A 21,923-nucleotide genomic window follows, 5' to 3' on the forward strand; every position below is an offset into this window, starting at 1 on the left:
GCAGCACCTCCATAGACAGACAGAGTAATGATGTCCTACAGAAGAGCCTTGCCGAATCTAAAGGCTGTCACCCTCTATGATCCTCACAGCCCATGAATGTCAATCAGCTGTCCCTCTACATGGCCTCTTCTCTCACCTATCATTGTCTCTTTCTCTCTCTCTCTCTCTCTCTCTCTCTCGCTCTGTCTCTGTCTCCCTGTGTGTGTGTGTGTGTGTGTGTGTGTGTGTGTGTGTGTGTGTGTGTGTGTGCGTGTGTGCGTGTGTGTGTATGTGTGTTTGTGTGTGTGTGTGTGTGTGTGTGTACATTCATGTCTGCATGCGTGTGTGCCTGCATGTGCCTTTGTGTGTGTGTGTGTGTGTTCTGCAGGTCTGGCTAAGCCCATGGGGCTGGTGGAGGGGCCTGGAGGTCTGGGCCAGGGAGGAGCAGCTGCTACTCTGGGGGACGACAGCCATGTTGACGGGGAGGGGAAGTACGAGGACTATGGCTACAACGCCCAGCTCAGTGACCGCATCTCCCTGGACCGCAGCATCCCTGACTACAGACCCAAAAAGTAGGATTCATTTTATTAATTAATTTATGTATTATTTATTTATTTGTGCTAAGAAAAAATACTGTTGCTACGTCTCTCTCTAACTAAGGTGCGTGAATAGAGGAGAAAACTGAGTGTATTTATTATTTATTATTTCAGAGTACAAGTACAAGTGAAACAGACAACAGAGTTTCAATAAAGTAAATAGTGCAGGTTAGGTTTGTCTCCCTAGCTAGGCCACTGCAGGCTGCATCAGCATCCAGGGCAGCTCAAAGCACAAACAGGACCGGCGGCATACAAAGGAAATTGCATAAAACACGAGTAAGCCTTACATGAAATACATTGTGCCAGACAGCAAGAGATGATGTTGATAGTGGGGCGGCAGGCTAGTTCATAATGCAGTAAAAGAAAGAAGTCCAGCAGTATTTCTTATAAAAGAGATGGTGGATACCCCATTCGGAATATTAATGGTCTTTTTCAAATTAATTTCATATTTAGAATGTAGGACTACATCTCCGATACAATGACTGGGAGCGCATAATAAGGCCTGCCACTGGCGTTTAGATCAGCCTGTGTCAAAGAACAAAAACAGACAGAGAGAGACTCAGGGAGGATATCTGACAGCCAGAGTCTTCTTTGGGCTTTGCCAGCGATAACAATTCATTCAAATCCACACCGCTTTGTTCTACCCTATCCCTTTCTTTCACGCTGAAAAATCAACGAAAGGAGAGAGAGAGTAAAAAGAAAAGTTACTCATTAATAATACCAGCTGAAAACTGCTTGGTGGAAAATAGGATTTTAGGAAATGGTTCTTTATGAAGAGGATAATGTCTACAGGAAGTCAGTGTTAGCGGTTTGATAATGTTTACAGGAAGTCAGTGTTAGTGGTTTGATATAAGGTCTACAAGAAGTCAGTGTTAGCGGTTTGATGTCTACAGAAATTCAGTGTTAGTGGTTTGGCTAAACCGGTTATCTCCATGTTGTTGTTTACTCTCTAGTGATAGATGCAGTCAGTCCTGTGTTTTGACACTCGGCTCTACGTTATGTATACCCTGTGGAAATAATGATACATGCAGGTCTGTGTGTGTGTGTGTGTGTGTGTGTGTGTGCGTGTGTGTGCTTGTGTGTGTGTGTGTGTGTGTGTGTGCGTGTGCGTGTGCATGTTTGTGTGTATCTGTCCTGGCATTAGTACTGAACAACCTGCCTCTATTTTAAATGAACACAATTGTTCACTCTTCCGTTAACAAACCTATGCACAGAAAGGTAGCCCATATTGAGATGATCATTCCAGAATGTGAAACCCTCCCCAAAGCAAAGCAGTTCATAATAGCCATACTGTAGACGCACTGTTTGATGAAGATACAGTGAGCCTCATATGCATAAAGGAAATCAATATGTTTAGCTTAAAGTATTCTTGTCTTAGGTGCTGCATAACATTGGTACAAAAGCTGAAGAACATACGCACATCCAGGTACTTTCTGCAGGAGCTGGAGTTGTAGGAAAACTCATGGAAAACAGAAAGGAAAATGCCGCACACTGCTGCTCATGCTTCCAGGTGATATTTATTGACAATGTTTCGACCCTTAGGTCTTCATCAGGCATCCATATCCCAGGTGGGAGTGGAAGGTCCTATACATAGGGTCATTACTCAGTGACATCACTTCCTGAAACAGGGGGTTAAAAAAATTATATTGGACCACGGCTGGAATTAAATTAAAACAAACATTGTCCCTGCACCTTGAATGACCTTGTTGGGGTAGTTAATTAGACAAGTAGCAAGATGTTTACTGAGCGAAACAAGACAAGTACTTTAATTGTAATCAAAACCTGGGTTAGGGCTATTTTCATATTATGTGAGTTTATGGCATTGCAGATTGGATTGAATTGAGCTGTGCAGAAACAATGTAAGACACACCTTCAATACACTGACACCATTTCCACCCTACTGATCCAAGCCAAGCCCATCTGTACTGCATTGGCCTGCTTATGCATTCCCCTTGGTTTCTGAAATATTGCTAGAAAGAACAATGTGAAAAAATACCCCAGCCAACAGGATTGGGGTCGGTAGGATAGTGTGGAAAGGCTAACATAAGACACCTCTGATCTAGTACCGTAATTGCACAGGAGTCATTGAGCAGAGAGGTGTTTGATGACCACAGGGAGGCTGGGTGGGATGATTGAATGATCTCTACATCCTCACTCCTCATCCCCTCTGTCTCTGTATCCATTGGATGTGATCTAGATCTTCTCCTTTTGTAGGATTTTAAGACCTACCAGCCGATCCATTCATATTAATTACATCCCACTAACAGCTCATGGTCAAATTAGGATTTATCAAGAGTGACCATTTCCAGGGACAAACTCTATTATCCCTATTCAGTGGTCTGAGCTTTATGATGGCAATCCTTCCAGCTGTGACATTTTCTAATGGTGATCCAGAGGAAGTTAACTAGAGGCTTTATTATCCCAACCAGGAGCTGCTGGGTGGCCTGTAGCACAATGCTTCAATAATAAATCTTAAAGAAGGATGGTGAATAATATTTACATCATTTAGTAGACACTCTTATCCAGTGTGACAGTAGTGAGTGCATACATTTTCATTAGTACTGGTCTCCTCGTGGGAATCAAACCCACATCCCTGGCGTTGCAAGTGCCATGCTCTACCAACTGAGTCACAGGGGACCACAATGTACTAGCTAGCACCTGAGCTTCACAGAGGGCAGAAAAGAATAGCATCTGAATGAGAAGGAAAATTAAAAACATTTCTAGCCTATACCTCACAGTCAATATGAAAATGCAATTTCCTTGCTGTTAGCTCTCTGTTGCTCTCTACTTTCCCTCTTTACCCCCTGATCATTCCAAATGAGACATTATACAATATTTTCTATTTCAATGAATCTGTATCATTTGTAATCAAGACATGTCACGATATTGATTTTCATACCTGGATTGGGCAATAATGGCGCTGGAGGAGATGGCTGCCGTTTTACGGTCCCTTAACCAATTGTGTTATTGTGTGTGTTTTTTTAACGTTATTTGTAACTTATTTTGTACATAATGTTTCTGCCACCGTCTCTTATGACCGAAAAGAGCTTCTAGATATCAGGACAGCGATTACTCACCCCGTACCGAAGAATATTTTTTCTTTAACGTGTCGGACGCTAAGGATTTACTTTAGACCTCTGACAATGCCCTCATCCTAGGCATTTGCTGGAGAAAGAGACGGAGATATCGGCGATGTAGGTCTGGGTGCCTTGTAAGGATCCGAAGGCGAGTGGCTAATCTGCCTTTACTATCGGTCCTATTAGCCAACGTACAATCTTTGGACAATAAAATAGACAAACTTCGAGCACGTACAGTATATCCTACCAACGGGACATTAAAACTGTTATATCTTATGTTTCACCGAGTCGTGGCTGAACGTCGTCATGAATAACATACAGCTGGCAGGTTTTACACATTTTTTGGTAGGATAGAACAGCTGCCTCCTAAGACAAGGGGTGGTGGTCTGTGTATATTTGTAAACAACAGCTGGTCTCAAGGTTTTGCTCGCCTGAGGCTTTGTATCTCAAGATAAGCCTAGACCACACTATTTCTCAGGAGAGCTTTTATCTATATTCTTCGTAGCTGTCTATTTACCACCACAAACCGATGATTGCACTAGGACCGCATTCAATGAGCTGTGTATGGCCATAAGCTAACAGGAAAATGCTCATCCAGAGCCGGCGTGCCTAGTGCCTAGTGCCCGGGGACTTTAATGCAGGGAAGCTTAAATCTGTTTTACTTAATTTCTACCAGCATGTTAAATGTGCAACCAGAGGGGAAAAAAACTCTAGACCACCTTTACTACACATACAGAGACACGTACAAAGCTTTCCCTCGCCCTCCATTTGGCAGATCTGACCATAATTCTATCCTCCTCCTTCCTGCAAAAACTAGGACCAGTGACTCGGTCTATAAAAATTGGTCAGATGAAGCAGGTGCTAAGCTAAAGGACTGCTAAATTCTTCCGATGGCGTTGAGAAGTACACCACATCACTTCACTGGCTTCATCAATAAGTGCAGGTCGTCCTGACAGTGACTGTACGTACATACCCCAAATAGAAGCCATTGATTACAGGCAATGTCCGCACTGAGCTAAAGGGTAGAGCAGCCGCTGTCAATGAGCGGGACTTGGAAGCTTATGAGAGCGGAACTCAGAAGCGGGACTCCGAAGATTATATAAGCTTATATAAGAGCGGGACTCAGAAGCTTATAACCCGGAAGCTTATAAGAAATCCCGCTATTCCCCCGACGAACCATCAAACAGGCAAAGCATCAATACAGGACTAAGATTGAATACTACACTGGCTCCAACACTTGTCAGATGTAGCAGGGCTTGCAAACTATTACAGACTACAAAGGGAAGCACAGCCACGAGCTGCCCAGTGACACAAGGCTACCAGACAAGCTAAATATTTCTATGGTCGCTTCAGGGCAAGTAACACTGAAACATGCATGAGCGCATCAGCTGTTCTGGACGACTGTGTGATCACGCTCTCCGTAGTCGATGTGATTGAATGATCTTTACATCCTCACTCCTCATCCCCTCCGTCTCCGTCCGACATTTAAACAGGTCAACATTCACAAGGCCGCAGGGCCAGACAGATTACCAGGACGTGTACTCCGAGCATGTGCTGACCAACTGGCAAGTGTCTTCACTGACATTTTCAACCTGTCTGTGACTGAGTCTGTAATACCAACATGTTTCAAGCAGACCACCATAGCCCCTGTTCCCAACAACATTAAGGTAACCTTCCTAAATGGCTACCAACCCTTAGTACTCACGTCTGTAGCCATGAAGTGCTTTGAAAGGCTGGTCATGGCTCACATCAATACCATTATCCCAGAAACCCTAGACCCACTCCAATTTGCATACCAATCCAACAGATCCACAGATGATGCAATCTCTATTGCACTCTACACTGCCCTTTCCCACCTGGACAAAAGGATGCCTATGTGAGAATGCTATTCATTGACTACAGCTCAGCATTCAACACCATAGGCATCTCAAAGATCATCGCGAAGCTAATGACCCTGGGACTAAACACCTCCATCTGCAACTGGATCCTGGACTTTCTGACATGCCGCTTCCAGGTGGTAAGGGTAGATTTTGCCATACTGATCCTCAACACGGGGGCCCCTCAGGGGTGTGTGCTCTGTCCCCTCCTGTACTCCCTGTTCATTCATGACTGCATGGCCCGGCACGACTGCAACACCATCATTAAGTTTGCCGATGACACAACAGTGGTAGGCCTGATCACCGACAACGATGAGACAGCCTATAGGGAGGAGGTCAAAGACTTGGCCGTGTGGTGACAGGACAACAACCTCTCCCTCAATATGATCAAGACAAAGGAGATGATTGTGAACTACGGGGAAAGGAGAACCGAGCACACCTGCATTAACATCGACGGGGCTGTAGTGGAGCAGGTTGAGAGATCACCAACAAACTATCATGGCCCCAACACCCTAAGACAGTTGGAAGAGGTCACGTCAAAGCCTATTTAGGAGACTGAAAAGATTTGGCATGGGTCCTCAGATCCTCAAAACGTTCTACAGCTGCATCATCGAGAGCATCCTGACTGGTTGCATCACTGCCTGTTATGGCAACTGCTTGTCCTCCGATTGCGAAGGCACTGCAGAGGGTAGTGCGTACGGCACAGTACATCACTGGGGCCAAGCTTCCTGCCATCCAGGACCTCTATACCAGGCAGTGTCAGAGGAAGGCCCTAGAAATTGTCAAAGACTCCAGCCACCCTGGTCATAGACTGTTCTCTCTGCAACCGCACGGCAAGCAGTACCGGAGCGCCAAGTCTAAGTCCAAGAGGCTTCTAAACAGCTTCTACCCCCAAGCCATAAGACTGCTGAACAGCTGATCAAATGACTACCCAGACTTTTTGCATTGCCCCTCCCCCCGTATTTTACGCTGCTACTACTTTCTGTTTATTGTCTATGCATAGTGACTTTAACTCTACCAACATGTACATATTACCTCAATTACCTCAACTAACCGGTGCCCCCGCACATTGACTCTCTACCGGTACCCCTTGTATATTGTTACTTTTATTTTTTTAAATGTACTTATCTATTTTTTACTTAACACTTATTTTTCTTAAAACTGCATTGTTGGTTAAAGGCTTGTAAGTAAGCATTTCACTGTAACACCTGTTGTATTCAGCGCATGTGACAAATACAATTTGATTTGATTGCTCCAGTATTCATTGAGATCAATGTTGGTACATTTATCAAAGCAATGCAACAGATGTGGTTGGTTCCCCAAAGGCATGTCCTTCTTCAGTATCTGTGACTAGGAGACTATAACTAGACTATAAATCAACAGGAAGGGCACGTGGATATGCGCTACCTCATTTCTTAAGCCTCTGATACATGGGGATGGGATCGCAAGGTCACCGCGGTGGTCAATGGTAAGTAAAAATGCTTTCAGCAATGTTTCTCCCCCGAAAGCTGAGTTTATCTCCTCAACAGGGCAGCGAAATGACAAGGTAAACAATTGTCTTTCTGAGAACAGACTTTCTATAGGGGGAGAGTTCCTTTCACATTTCCTGTGCATCACAGGTTATCTCAGGTTAATGTGAAATTTCACAGCGAATAACATGGCATTGAAAACCAGACGGGCCGGCCGGCCGGCACAGTGTCGCAGGCCGAGGAGGGAGTGTGATGGGAATAAGTCTTAATCTGCCGCTCTGTTTCTGTCACAGCTCGTTCCAGGTCAAATTATGAGAGCCTGCCAGTGAGTTTAGTTTCATTACAAACAGATGAGTCGATCGCTCATCCTGTTATGGACCTACAAGCCTCCCCGTTGCTGCAGACAGGTACACATTTAAGGTTGAACGATGGCATAAATTGGACTCAGTAACTAGGGCATTGGAACTACAATATCACTTAACAACCTCGACACTGAATTTGGCCATAGACACAACTCAATTGAAGTGATCTGGTGCATTGCCCCATTTCCTTCTGTCTGTCATTATTATGGAAACAATTAAACACATGCTTTCAAACAACTAGCCATGAAAAATCGAACTATGCCCATATAAAACATACCTCATTTGATTTGGTATGGTTGTCAGCTTGTGGTTGTGTCCCCACTAAAGAAAAACCAATTGCACAAAGATTCAACTCTATGCATTGCCAGATATGACTTGTGTTTATAATGCCTGTATGGCTGATTGAAAGAGGCAGTAGAAAAGCTGTCACAGAGAATAAAATAAACTTGAAGAGAGAGAAAAGGAAGGACCCCTGATGGGTCGCCTGATTTGAAAACGGGGTCACGAGAGAAGCTCTTAAATACATTTTTAAAAATGTGCTTGGTTTATAGAACCAGGGTTAGGTCATTAACCTCCGGCAGCCACTAGATCCGGTTGTAAAAACAGAGGTCTCTGTTTTCTTCCTACAAATGTCGCTCTATCTTTTTAACGTTTTAAGCTACAAAATATTATGACCCATCACTGAAAGATAAGACTCTCAAGAGCATGTATGTCTTCTGTTTCCCTCTACAATACCCACAAGCCTCATTGGAACAGAGTGGACAAGACCAGGCACTAAATCAGACTGGGGGAATAAGAACATCATCAATGATGATGTTCTTTTCTACACAGAAGATCATACAACATTATTGCCTGATGATCTTCTAAACTTCCCAATACCTTCCTGATATATTTCAGCCACTTCAAACCATACTTACTTCAGATTGAAATACTGTCAACACTACTGTCAGACTGATTTGTAATAGACTGTTATAGCCCCAATTAAAACATTGGCCTTTGATTACATCACTTTTATACATGGTGGGGTCACGCATTTTTTAAAATCAAAATGGGGTCGCCGGGCCAAAAAAGTTTGGAACCCCTGATTTATAGTATGACCTATTTAGACAACAGCTTCCGATTCTAATTTAACGCTATAATATAATGTGATATATCGGATCATTTAATGGTATAATTTACCATGTATTAACACCCTGACAGTCTATCCTCTCCATATCATTGTCAATTTCACTCCAGTCAAACACACACACACACACACACACACACACACACACACACACACACACACACACACACACACACACACACACACACACACACACACACACACACACACACACACACACACACACACAGGACTCTGGTGCATTGAGACGTCATTGGTAGCACTGACTGACTGCACAATCCCCACAAGCTTCAATCGGTAGAGAGGACAGAACGCAGCCATGCTGAGTTCCATCTGGTGCACACACGCAGCCACACACATACACACATTCCCTCCCGGACAACCCCACTGTCACTAGGCACACAACCCTGACTCAGTGCGCACGGCGCTTTTATGTGTCACTACACCTGAACTCATGATTTTCAACGTCAGCACTTCAAATGCCAGAATGCACAGAGCCAGGATGCCCTGTTAACTCACCAGATAAGCTAACCTGGTCTCAGGGCAATTTGTTGAATTTTATACATATATTGTTCCCTCCATTTTGAATGATATATTATGTTACGTTAGTCGTGCAATAGCATACTGGTCAGACTCAGTAGGCGAGCACACCATCCACCGATTCCAAGCATATTACTCGCCAATATCCAATCTCTAGATAACAATGTGAATGAAATTAGGGCACGAGTTGCCTTCCCGAGAGACATCAGAGAATGTAACATCTATTTTTCATGGAAACATGGCATACTTGGGATATGTTGTCAGAGACGGTACAGCCACCTGGTTTCTTCACGCATTTCGCTGACAGAAACAAACATCTCTCTGGTTAAAAGAAGGGTGGAGGTGTATGCCTTATGATTAATGACTCATGGTGTAATCACAACATAGAGGAACTCAAGCCCTTTTGTTCACTCGACCTAGAATTCCTTACAATCAAATGCCGACCGCATTATCTTCCAAGAGAATTCTCTTCGATTATAATCACAGCCGTGTATATCCCCCCCCAAGCCGATCCCTCGTCGGCCCTGAAAGAACTTCACGGGACTCTATGTAACCTGGAAACCATACATCCTGAGGCTGCATTTATTGTAGCTGGGGATTTTAACAAAGCTAACCAAAGAACCATACTTCCTAAATTCTATCAGCATATCTAATGCACGATAAGAGCTGGTAGCTTTCTGGATCATTGCTACTCAAACATCCGCAATGCATATAAAGCCCTCCCCCGGCCTGCCTTCCGCAAATCTGAACATGACTCCATTTTGTTGCTCCCAGCCTATAGACAGAAACTAAAACAGGAAACGGCCGCGTAAATACAACGCTGGTCTCACCAATCAGATTCCACACTTCAAGATTGCTTCGATCACATGGACGCGTGGATATGTTCCGGATAGCCTCAGACAATAACATTGACGTAAACGCTGACTCGGTGAGCGAGTTTATTAGCAAGTGCATCGGAAATGTCTTTCCCCAGAAATCGTGGATTGATGGCAGCATTCGCGCAAAACTGAAAGCGCGAACCACCACTTTTGATCATGGCAACATGACCGGAAACACGACCAAATATAAACTGTGCAGCTGTTCCCTCCGCAAGGCAATCAAACAAGCAAAGCGTCAGTATAGAGACAGAGTAGAGTCGCAAATCAAGGGCTCAAACACGAGACATATGTGGTAGTGTCTACAGTAAATTACGGATTACAAAAAGAAAACCAGCCCCGTCGCGGACACAGACGTCTTGCTCCCAGACAAATTAAACAACTTCTTCGCTCACTTTGAGGACAATACAGTGCCACTGACATGACCCGCTACCAAAGCCTGTGGACTCTCCTTCTCCGTGGCCAGCATGAGTAAAACATTTTAAAGTGCTAACCCTCGCAAGGCTGCTTGCCCAGGTGACATCCCTAGCCGCATCCACAGAGCATGCACAGACCATCTGGCTGGTGTGTTTATGGACATATTCAATCAATCCCTATCCCAGTCTGTTGTCCCCACATGCTTGAAGATGGCCACCATTGTTCCTGTTCCCAAGAAAGCTAAGGTAACTGAACTAAATGACTATCGCCCCATTGCAATCACTTCTGTCATCATGAAGTACTTTGAGAGACTAATCAAGGACTATATCACCTCCACCCTACCGGATACCCTAGACCCAAACCAATTTGCCTTCCGCCCCAATAGGTCCACTGACGATGCAATCACCATCACACTGCCCTATCCCATCTGGACAAGAAGAATACCTATGTAAGAATGCTGATCATTGACTACATCTCAACATTTAACAACATAGTGCCCTCCGAACTCGTCATTATGCACTGGGTCTCGATAACGCCCTCTGCAACTGGGTCTTGGACTTTCTGACGGGCCGCCCTCAGGTGGTGAAGGTAGGAAACAACATCTCCACCCCGCTGATCCTCAACACTGGGTCCCGACGATTATGCTTTCACAGCCCTCTCCTGTACTCCCTGTTCACCCATGACTGTGGCCATGCACGCTTCCAAATCAATCATCAAGTTTGCAGACAAAACTACAGTGGTAGGCCTGATTACCAACAACGACGAGACGGCCTAAAGGGAGGAGGTGAGGGCCCTCGGAGTGTGGTGTCAGGAAAATAACCTCTCGCTCAACGTCAACAAAACTAAGGAGATTATTGTGGACTTCAGGAAACAGCCGAGGGAGCAGCCCCCTATCCACATCGACGGGACAGTAGTGGAGAAGGTGGAAAGTTTTAAGTTCCTCGGCGTACACATCACAGACAAACTGTAATGGTCCTCTCACACAGACAGTGATGTGAAGAAGGCGCAGGAGGCTGAAGAAATTTGGGTTGGCATCTAAAACACTCCTAAACTTTTACAGACGCACAATCGAGAGCATCCTGTCAGGCTGTATCACCGCCTGGTATGGCAATTGTACCACGGTCTGCACAACGCATCACCAGTGGCAAACTACCTGCCCTTCAGGACACCTACAGTACCCGATGTCACAGGAAGGTCAAAAAGATCATCAAGGACAACAACCATCCGGCGGACGTAGAGTATTATACGTATGTCTCTGAGGCCAGGCTGCTTGTTGCGTTGTAACAACAAAGGAGAATTTACGGGGAGAATTTACATTGGTGGTTAGGAGAACTAACAACAAAGGTTAGGATCAAATCAGAGTGCTTTTGGTGAAAAGACGAATTTCTTCAGCCTCCTGAATTTATTTATGAATTGATGATTTACGTTAAATGTTAGGAGAACTAAAACAACAAAGTTTGGCATAACAGAATTGATGAAAAGTTAGAATAAGGGTTAGGGGTAGAGTTAGCTATAATGTTACAGTTGTCTCTGGCGCGACTTGAACACGTAACCTTTGGATTGCTAGGGAGTCATGGTATATGCACATCCATCCTCCCCGACCAACATCACTGTTTTTGCTTCTGTCTAAAGTATCTAGACCATTAGTACATATTATATGTCTTGGAGGTGCAGATAAATATGCGTAGTATGCTTCGTATGGATCTGAGGCCAGGCTGAATGAGCATAATGTGTAGATTGCAGAGTACATGTTATTAAAGGAATATTTTTCTTTGTGAGAGCAAGAGAGAGTGAACATGAAGAAGCACATTAGAGGGAAAATATTTAGTAGTCAATTTAAGTTTGGATCAATTTGTTGTGATGCAGTTCTGCCTACACCGCCTCATAAACATTTAATTTCAACTAAACGTGAGAAATTTTCAAAAATGTAAACATCTCATTATGGCTAGTACCCTCATTATCACCAGATTACACCAGAAAAATAGAAGATGAAACAACACAGCACTGTTGAGCATAACAAGCATGGGAAGCGTAAAGAGGTTTGCAGTTGAAATATAATTAGGATGCTGGTGGGGGATGGTTTACAAGATGATCATGTGTACCAGTGGTTGCCATAGGAATCAGTTTCAGTGTGACCCGCTTTACCTCTAGATGCCTGGAAAGTATTACGCTACTGTGAAACCCCTAGGTAAATGCAATGGGAGGAGTCCAACCGGCTATGATAATGAACAGCATCTATAATGAAAGTGCTACTGTCTGGTGCCTGTTTGTGTGCTTGTGTACAGCAGCAACCATGACTGTGGTTGTGTGCTATTCATTTCATTAACTGGGTCATTTAAAACGGCAACATGAAATCGGATTCCAATCACTAGAATCACTGCTCCACAGTTCCAGTTACTATGATGTTGGTGTGAGGCCTAATCAGTGGGAGCAATTGAGCTCCTGGTCTGTAGAGAGAGCGTGGGGAGGAGAGGGAGGGAGTTAGAGAGGAGGGATAGGGAGAGACAGAGAGAGAGAGAGAGCAAGAGAGAATGAGGGACACTGGAGAGAGTGAGAGAGAGAGAGAGAGAGAGAGAGAGAGAGAGACTATTGGCTGTGGAGACTGGAGGGAGAGAGAATCCACTGCATTATTATTAACAACAGACTCGTACATTTCCTCAGTGAAAATGTACTTAGCAAATTACCGTAGAACAGACCAAGTATTCACCCAGCACACCCTAATTGACAAACAATCAAACCAAAACAAAGGCAAAGTCTTCTCACGCTTTGTTGATTTAAAAAAAGCTTTTGACTCAATTTAGTATGAGGGTCTGCTACACAAATTGGAAAAAAAGTGGTGTTGGAGTAAAAACATACAACATTATAGAATCCATGTACACAGACAAGTGTGCGGTTAAAATTGGCAAAAAACACAAACATTTCTTTCCACAGGGCTGTGTGGTAGGACAGGGATGCAGCTTGAGCCCCACCCTCATCAACATATGCAGTGCATTCGGAAAGTATTCAGACCCCTTGACTTTTTCCACATTTTGTTACATTACAGCCTTATTCTAAAATAGATCAAATAATTTGTTCAATTGATTGGACATAATTTGGAAAGGCACACACCTGTCTATATAAGGTCCCACAGTTGACAGTGCATGTCAGAGCAAAAACCAAGCCATGAGGTTGAAGGAATTGTCCGTAGAGCTGCGAGACAGGATTTTGTCGAGGCACGGATCTGGGGAAGGGTACCAAAAAATGTCTGCAGCATTTAAGGGCCCCAAGAATACAGTGCCTCTGATATTCTTAAATGGAAGAAGTTTGGAACCACCAAGACTCTTCTAGAGCTGGCCACCCGACCAAACTGAGGGGCTGGAGTCAGGGAGGTGACCAACAACCCAATGGTCACTTTGATAGAGGTCCAGAGTTCCTCTGTGGAGATGGGAGAATCTTCCAGAAGGACAACCATCTCTGCAGCACTCCACCAAACAGGCCTTTATGGTAGAGTGGCCAGACAGAAGCCATTCCTCAGTAAAAAGCACTTGACAGTGCACTAGGAGTTTGCCAAAACGCATCTAAAGGACTCTCAGACCATGAAAAACAAGATTGTCTGGTTTTATGAAACCAAGATTGAACTCTTTGGCCTGAATGCCAAGCATCACGTCCAGAGGAAACCAGGCACCATCCCTACGGTGAAGCATGGTGGTGGCAGCGTCATGTTGTGGGAATGTTTTTCAGTGGCAGGGACTGGGAGACTAGTCATGATTGAGGGAAAGATTAATGGAGCAAAGTACAGAGAGATCCTTGATGAAAACCTGCTCCAGGGCGCTCATGACCTCAGACTGGGGCATAGGTTCACCTTCCAACAGGACAACGACCCTATGCTCACAGCCAAGACATCACCTACCTGATCAACAGCCCTCCACCCCCCACAGCAACTCGCCCAAGCCTCCCCCATTTCTCCTTCACCCAAATCCAGATAGCTGATGTTCTGAAAGAGCTGCAAAATCTGGACGCCTACAAATCAGCCGGGCTAAACAATCTGGACTCTCTCTTTCTAAAATGATCTGGTTGCAACCCCTATTACTATCCTGTTCAATCTCTCTTTCGTATCGTCTGAGATTCCCAAAGATTGGAAAGCTGCCGCGGTCATCCCCCTCTTCAAAGGGGGCGACACTCTAGACCAAAACTGCTACACACCTATATCTATCATATCCTGCTTTTCTAAGGTCTTCGAAAGCCAAGTTAACAAACAGATTACCGACCTTTTCGAATCCCACCGTACCATCTCCGCTATGCAATCTGTTTTCAGAGCTGGTCATGGGTGTACCTCAGCCACGCTCAAGGTCCTAAACGATATCGTAACTTCCATCGATAAGAGACATTACTGTGCAGCCATATTCATAGACCTGGGCAAGGCTTTCAACTCTGTCAATCACCACATTCTTATCGGCAGACTCAACAGCCTTGGTTTCTCAAATGATTGCCTCGCCTGGTTCACCAACTACTTCTCTGATAGAGTTCAGTGTGTAAAATCGGAGGGCCTGTTGTCCGACCTCTGGTAGTCTCTATGGGGGTGCCACAGGGTTCAATTCTTGGGCCGACTCTTCTCTGTATACATCAATGACGTCGCTCTTGCTGCGGGTGATTCTCTGATCCACCTCTACGCAGACGATACCATTCTGTATACCTCTGGCCCTTCTTTGGACACTGTGTTAACTTACCTCCAGACGAGCTTCAATGCCATACAACTCTCCTTCCGTGGCCTCCAACTGCTCTTAAATGCAAGTAAAACTAAATGCATGCTCTTCAACCGATCGCTGCCTGCACCTGCCTGCCCGTCCAGCATCACTACTCTGGATGGTTCTGACTTGGACAATTACAAATACCTAGGTGTCTGGTTAGACTGTACACTCTCCTTCCAGACTCACATTAAGCATCTCTAATCCCCAAAAAAATCTAGAATCGTCTTCCTATTTCGCAACAAAGCATCCTTCACTCATGCTGCCAAACATACCCTCGTAAAACTGACCATCCTACCAATCCTCGACGTCATTTACAAAATAGATTCCAACACAGTGCCATCTGTTTTTTAGTGTGTACTTCCGGCGCCGACAGAGATGGCCGCCTCGCTTCGCGTTCCTAGGAAACTATGCAGTTTTTTGTTTTTTTTACGTGTTATTTCTTACACTAGTACCCCAGGTCATCTTAGGTTTCTTTACATACAGCCGAGAAGAACTACTGAATATAAGATCAGCGTCAACTCACCATCAGTACGACCAAGAATATGTTTTTCGCGATGCGGATCCTGTGTTCTGCCTTACAACCAGTGTAACGGAGTGGATCACATGCAGCGACCAAAAAAAAAAAAACGACTCAGAAAAAGAGGGAAACGAAGCGGTCTTCTGGTCAGACTCCGGAGACGGGCACATCGTGCACCACTCCCTAGCATTCTTCTTGCCAATGTCCAGTCTCTTGACAACAAGGTTGATGAAATCCGAGCAAGGGTAGCATTCCAGAGGGACATCAGAGACTGTAACGTTCTCTGCTTCACGGAAACATGGCTAACTGGAGAGACGCAATCCGAAGCGGTGCAGCCAGCGGGTTTCTCCACGCATCGCGCCGACAGAAACAAACATCTTTCTGGTAAGAAGACGGGCGGGGGCGTATGCCTTATGGCCAACGTGACATGGTGTGATGAAAGAAACATACAGGAACTCAAATCCTTCTGTTCACCTGATTTAGAATTCCTCACAATCAAATGTAGACCGCATTATCTATCAAGAGAATTCTCTTCGATTATAATCACAGCCGTATATATCCCCCCAAGCAGACACATCGATGGCTCTGAACAAACTTTATTTAACTCTCTGCAAACTGGAAACGATTTATCCGGAGGCTGCATTCATTGTAGCTGGGGATTTTAACAAGGCTAATCTGAAAACAAGACTCCCTAAATTTTATCAGCATATCGATTGCGCAACCAGGGGTGGAAAGACCCTGGATCATTGTTACTCTAACTTCCGCGACGCATATAAGGCCCTGCCCCGCCCCCCTTTCGGAAAAGCTGACCACGACTCCATTTTGTTGATCCCTGCCTACAGACAGAAACTAAAACAAGAAGCTCCCATGCTGAGGTCTGTCCAACGCTGGTCCGACCAAGCTGACTCCACACTCCAAGACTGCTTCCATCACGTGGACTGGGAGATGTTTCGTATTGCGTCAGACAACAACATTGACGAATACGCTGATACGGTGTGCGAGTTCATTAGAACGTGCGTTGAAGATGTCGTTCCCATAGCAACGATTAAAACATTCCCTAACCAGAAACCGTGGATTGATGGCAGCATTCGTGTGAAACTGAAGGCACAAACCACTGCTTTTAATCAGGGCAAGGTGTCTGGTAACATGACTGAATACAAACAGTGCAGCTATTCCCTCCGCAAGGCTATCAAACAAGCTAAGCGCCAGTACAGAGACAAAGTAGAATCTCAATTCAACGGCTCAGACACAAGAGGTATGTGGCAGGGTCTACAGTCAATCACGGACTACAGGAAGAAACCCAGCCCAGTCACGGACCGGGATGTCTTGCTCCCAGGCAGACTAAATAACTTTTTTGCCCGCTTTGAGGACAATACAGTGCCACTGACACGGCCTGCAACGGAAACATGCGGTCTCTCCTTCACTGCAGCCGAAGTGAGTAAGACATTTAAACGTGTTAACCCTCGCAAGGCTGCAGGCCCAGACGGCATCCCCAGCCGCGCCCTCAGAGCATGCGCAGACCAGCTGGCCGGTGTGTTTACGGACATATTCAATCAATCCCTATACCAGTCTGCTGTTCCCACATGCTTCAAGAGGGCCACCATTGTTCCTGTTCCCAAGAAAGCTAAGGTAACTGAGCTAAACGACTACCGCCCGTAGCACTCACATCCGTCATCATGAAGTGCTTTGAGAGACTAGTCAAGGACCATATCACCTCCACCCTACCTGACACCCTTGACCCACTCCAATTTGCTTACCGCCCAAATAGGTCCACAGACGATGCAATCTCAACCACACTGCACACTGCCCTAACCCATCTGGACAAGAGGAATACCTATGTGAGAATGCTGTTCATCGACTACAGCTCGGCATTCAACACCATAGTACCCTCCAAGCTCGTCATCAAGCTCGAGACCCTGGGTCTCGACCCCGCCCTGTGCAACTGGGTACTGGACTTCCTGACGGGCCGCCCCCAGGTGGTGAGGGTAGGCAACAACATCTCCTCCCCGCTGATCCTCAACACTGGGGCCCCACAAGGGTGCGTTCTGAGCCCTCTCCTGTACTCCCTGTTCACCCACGACTGCGTAGCCATGCACGCCTCCAACTCAATCATCAAGTTTGCGGACGACACAACAGTGGTAGGCTTGATTACCAACAACGACGAGACGGCCTACAGGGAGGAGGTGAGGGCCCTCGGAGTGTGGTGTCAGGAAAATAACCTCACACTCAACGTCAACAAAACTAAGGAGATGATTGTGGACTTCAGGAAACAGCAGAGGGAACACCCCCATCCACATCGATGGAACAGTAGTGGAGAGGGTAGCAAGTTTTAAGTTCCTCGGCATACACATCACAGACAAACTGAATTGGTCCACTCATACAGACAGCATCGTGAGGAAGGCGCAGCAGCGCCTCTTCAACCTCAGGAGGCTGAAGAAATTCGGCTTGTCACCAAAAGCACTCACAAACTTCTACAGATGCACAATCGAGAGCATCCTGGCGGGCTGTATCACCGCCTGGTATGGCAACTGCACCACCCTCAACCGTAAGGCTCTCCAGAGGGTAGTGAGGTCTGCACAACGCATCACCGGGGCAAACTACCTGCCCTCCAGGACACCTACACCACCCGATGCTACAGGAAGGCCATAAAGATCATCAAGGACATCAACCACCCGAGCCACTGCCTGTTCACCCCGCTGTCATCCAGAAGGCGAGGTCAGTACAGGTGCATCAAAGCTGGGACCGAGAGACTGAAAAACAGCTTCTATCTCAAGGCCATCAGACTGTTAAACAGCCACCACTAACATTGAGTGGCTACTGCCAACACACTGTCAATGACACTGACTCTACTCCAGCCACTTTAATCATGGGAATTGATGGGAAATGATGTAAATATATCACTAGCCACTTTAAACAATGCTACCTTATATAATGTTTACTTACCCTACATTGTTCATCTCATATGCATACGTTGATACTGTACTCTATATCATCGACTGCATCCTTATGTAATACATGTATCACTAGCCACTTTAACTATGCCACTTGGTTTACATACTTATCTCATATGTATATACTGTACTCGATATCATCTACTGTATCTTGCCTATGCTGCTCTGTACCATCACTCATTCATATATCCTTATGTACATATTCTTTATCCCCTTACACTGTGTATGACAGTAGTTTTTTTTGGAATTGTTAGTTAGATTACTTGCTCGTTATTACTGCATTGTCGGAACTAGAAGCACAAGCATTTCGCTACACTCGCATTAACATCTGCTAACCATGTGTATGTGACAAATAAAATTTGATTTGATTTGATTTGTTTTGTCACCAAAGCCCCATATACTGTACAACCCACCACTGTGACCTGTACGCTCTCGTTGGCTGGCCCTCGCTTCAAACTCGTCGCCAAATCCACTGGCTCCAGGCCATCTACAAGTCTCTGCTAGGTCAAGCACCGCCTTATCTCAGCTCAATGGTCACCATAGCAGCACCCACCCGTAGCACACGCTCCAGCAGGTATATCTCACTGGTCACCCCCAAAGCCAATTCTTCCTTTGGCCGCCTTTCCTTCCAGTTCTCTGTTGCCAATGACTGGAATGAACTGCAAAAAACACTGAGGCTGGAGACTCATATCTCCCTCACTAGCTTTAAGCACCAGCTGTCAGAGCAGCTCACAGATCACTGCACCTGTAAATAGCCCACCCAACTACCTCATCCCCATACTGTATTTATTAATTAATCTTGCTCCTTTGCACCCCAGTATCTCTACTCACACATTCATCTTCTGCACATCTACCATTCCAGTGTTTAATTGCTATATTGTAATTACTTCACCACCATGGCCTATTTATTGCCTTGCCTCCCTTATCCTACCTCATTTGCACATACTGTATATAGACTTTTTCTACTGTATTATTGACTGTATGTTTGTTTATTCCATGTGTAACTCTGTGTTGTTGTATGTGTCGAACTGCTTTGCTTTATCTTGGCTAGGTCGCAGTTGCAAATGAGAACTTGTTCTCAACTAGCCTACCTGGTTAAATAAAGGTGAAATAAAAAATAATAATAATAAATAAACAAATCAACATCGCAGGAGTGGCTTCGGGACAAGTCTCTGAATGTCCTTGAGTGGCCCAGCCAGAGCCTTGATTTGAACTCAATCAAACATCTCTGGAGAGACCTGAAAATAGCTGTGCAGCGATGCTCCCCATCCAACCTGACAGAGCTTGAGAGGATCTTCAAAGAAGAATGAGAGAAACTCCCCAAATACTGGTGTGCCAAGCTTGTAGCGTCATACTCAAGAAGACTCGAGGCTGTAATCACTGCCAAAGATGTTTCAACAATTTACAGAGTAAAGGGTCTGAATAGATATTTCAGTATTTATTTCTTTATACATTTGCAAAAATTCCTAAAAACCTGTTTTTACTTTGTCATTATGGGGTATTGTGTGTTGATTGATGAGAAGAAAAAAATGGAATCCATTTTAGAATAAGGCTACAACGTAACAAAATGTGGAAAAAATCTATGGTTCTGAATACTTTTCAAATGCACTTTATATGAACGAATTGGCGAGGGCACTGGAACAGTCTGCAGCACCCGGCCTCACCCTACTAGAGTCTGAAGTCAAATGTCTCCTGTTTACTGTTTACTGCACTTCCTAACCTCCTGCCAAACGTATGACCATGTTAGAGACTCATATTTCCCTCTGATTACACAGACCCACAAAGAATTTGAAAACAAATCCAATTTTGATAAACTCCCATATATATTGGGTGAAATACTGCAGTGTGCCATCCCAGCAGCAAGATCTGTGACCTGTTTCCACAAGAAAGGGGTATCCAGTGAATAACAAACACCATTGTAAATACAACCCATATTTATGTTTATTTATTTTCCTTTTTGTACTTTAACTATTTCCACAATGTTTCAACACTGTAACAGAGAGAGAGAGAAAGTGTGAGAGAGAGGAGAGAGGAAGAGAGAGAGAGGAAGAGGAGAGAGGAGAGAGGAGAGAAGAGAGAGAGAGGGAGAAGAGAGAGAGGAAGAGAGAGAGAGAGAGAGGAAGAGAGGAAGAGAGAGAGAGAGAGAGAGAGAGAGAGAGAGAGAGGAAGAGAGAGAGAGAGAGAGAGAGAGAGAGAGAGAGAGAGAGAGAGAGAGAGAGAGAGAGAGAGAGAGAGAGAAGAGAGGAAGAGAGAGAGAGAGAGAGGAAGAGAGAGGAAGAGAGAGGAAGAGAGAGAGAGAGACTGTTGGCTGTGGAGACTGGTAGAAAGAGAGAGTGAGAGAGAGAGGGACTGTTGGCTGTGGAGACTGGAGACAGAGAGAGCAAGAGCGTGAGAGAAAGGGACTGTTGGCTGTGGAGACTGGAGACTGGAGACAGAGAGAGAGAGAGAGAGAGAGAGAGAGAGAGAGAGAGAGAGAGAGAGAGAGAGAGAGAGAGAGAGAGAGAGAGAGAGAGAGACTGTTGGCTGTGGAGACTGGTAGAAAGAGAGAGTGAGAGAGAGAGGGACTGTTGGCTGTGGAGACTGGAGACAGAGAGAGAGAGAGAGAGAGAGAGAGAGAGGAGAGAAAGAGAGAGAGAGGGACTGTTGGCTGTGGAGACTGGAAAGAGAGAAAGAGACACCAAATAATGCATGCAGAGCCGAATTAGGACGATTCCCGATAATGATCAAAATCCAGAAAAGAGCAATTAAATTCTACAACCAAGTAAAAGGAAGCGATTCTCAAGCCATGAGATAACAAAAAGATAATAACTTTACACATTGTAATGAATCAACAAAAAATAGCAAACTAGTATGTTATTTTGCAGTAAACCGAGAATACATTGTAGCAGAATACCTGACCACTGTGACTGACCCAAAATTGAATTAAGAAAAGCTTTGACTATGTACAGACTCATTGAGCATGGCCTTGCTATCGAGAGAGGCTCTGTCATAGGCAGACCTGGCTCTCAAGAGAAGACAGGCTACAGTATGTGCCCACTGCCCACAAAATTAGGTGGAAACTGAGCTGCACTTTCTAACCTCCTGCCAAATGTGTGATCATGTTAGAGACACATATTTCCATCAGATTACACAGACCCACAAAGAATTTGAAAAAAAAATCCAATCTTGATGGAGTCCTATATCTTTTGGGTGAAACAGCACAAATACTACAGTGTGCCATCACAGCAGCAAGATTTGTGACATGTTGTGATGAGAAAAGGGCAACCAGTGGAGCACAAACACCATTATAAATACAACCTATATTTATCTGTTTATTTATTTTTCCTTTCGTATTTCAACTATTGTTACAACACTGTACATAGCCAATAATATAACCTTTGAAATGTCTATATTATTATTTTACTTTTGTG

General features: G+C 44.8%; 1 protein-coding gene across 1 annotated transcript in view; it reads left to right on the top strand.

The window, feature by feature from the left end:
• The window catches only part of LOC112262722 (polypeptide N-acetylgalactosaminyltransferase 9-like), a 125,098-nt gene that overhangs the window by 18,085 nt on the left and 85,090 nt on the right, over nucleotides 1-21,923 (top strand). The window contains exon 2 of the mRNA XM_024438451.1: nucleotides 368-551. Within this exon, the coding sequence (XP_024294219.1) occupies nucleotides 368-551 (184 nt within the window). The remainder of the gene's footprint in view (nucleotides 1-367; nucleotides 552-21,923) is intronic.

Source organism: Oncorhynchus tshawytscha, linkage group LG12 (genome assembly GCF_018296145.1).
Source record: "Oncorhynchus tshawytscha isolate Ot180627B linkage group LG12, Otsh_v2.0, whole genome shotgun sequence".
In the NCBI taxonomy this organism is placed as follows: Eukaryota; Metazoa; Chordata; class Actinopteri; order Salmoniformes; family Salmonidae; genus Oncorhynchus; species Oncorhynchus tshawytscha.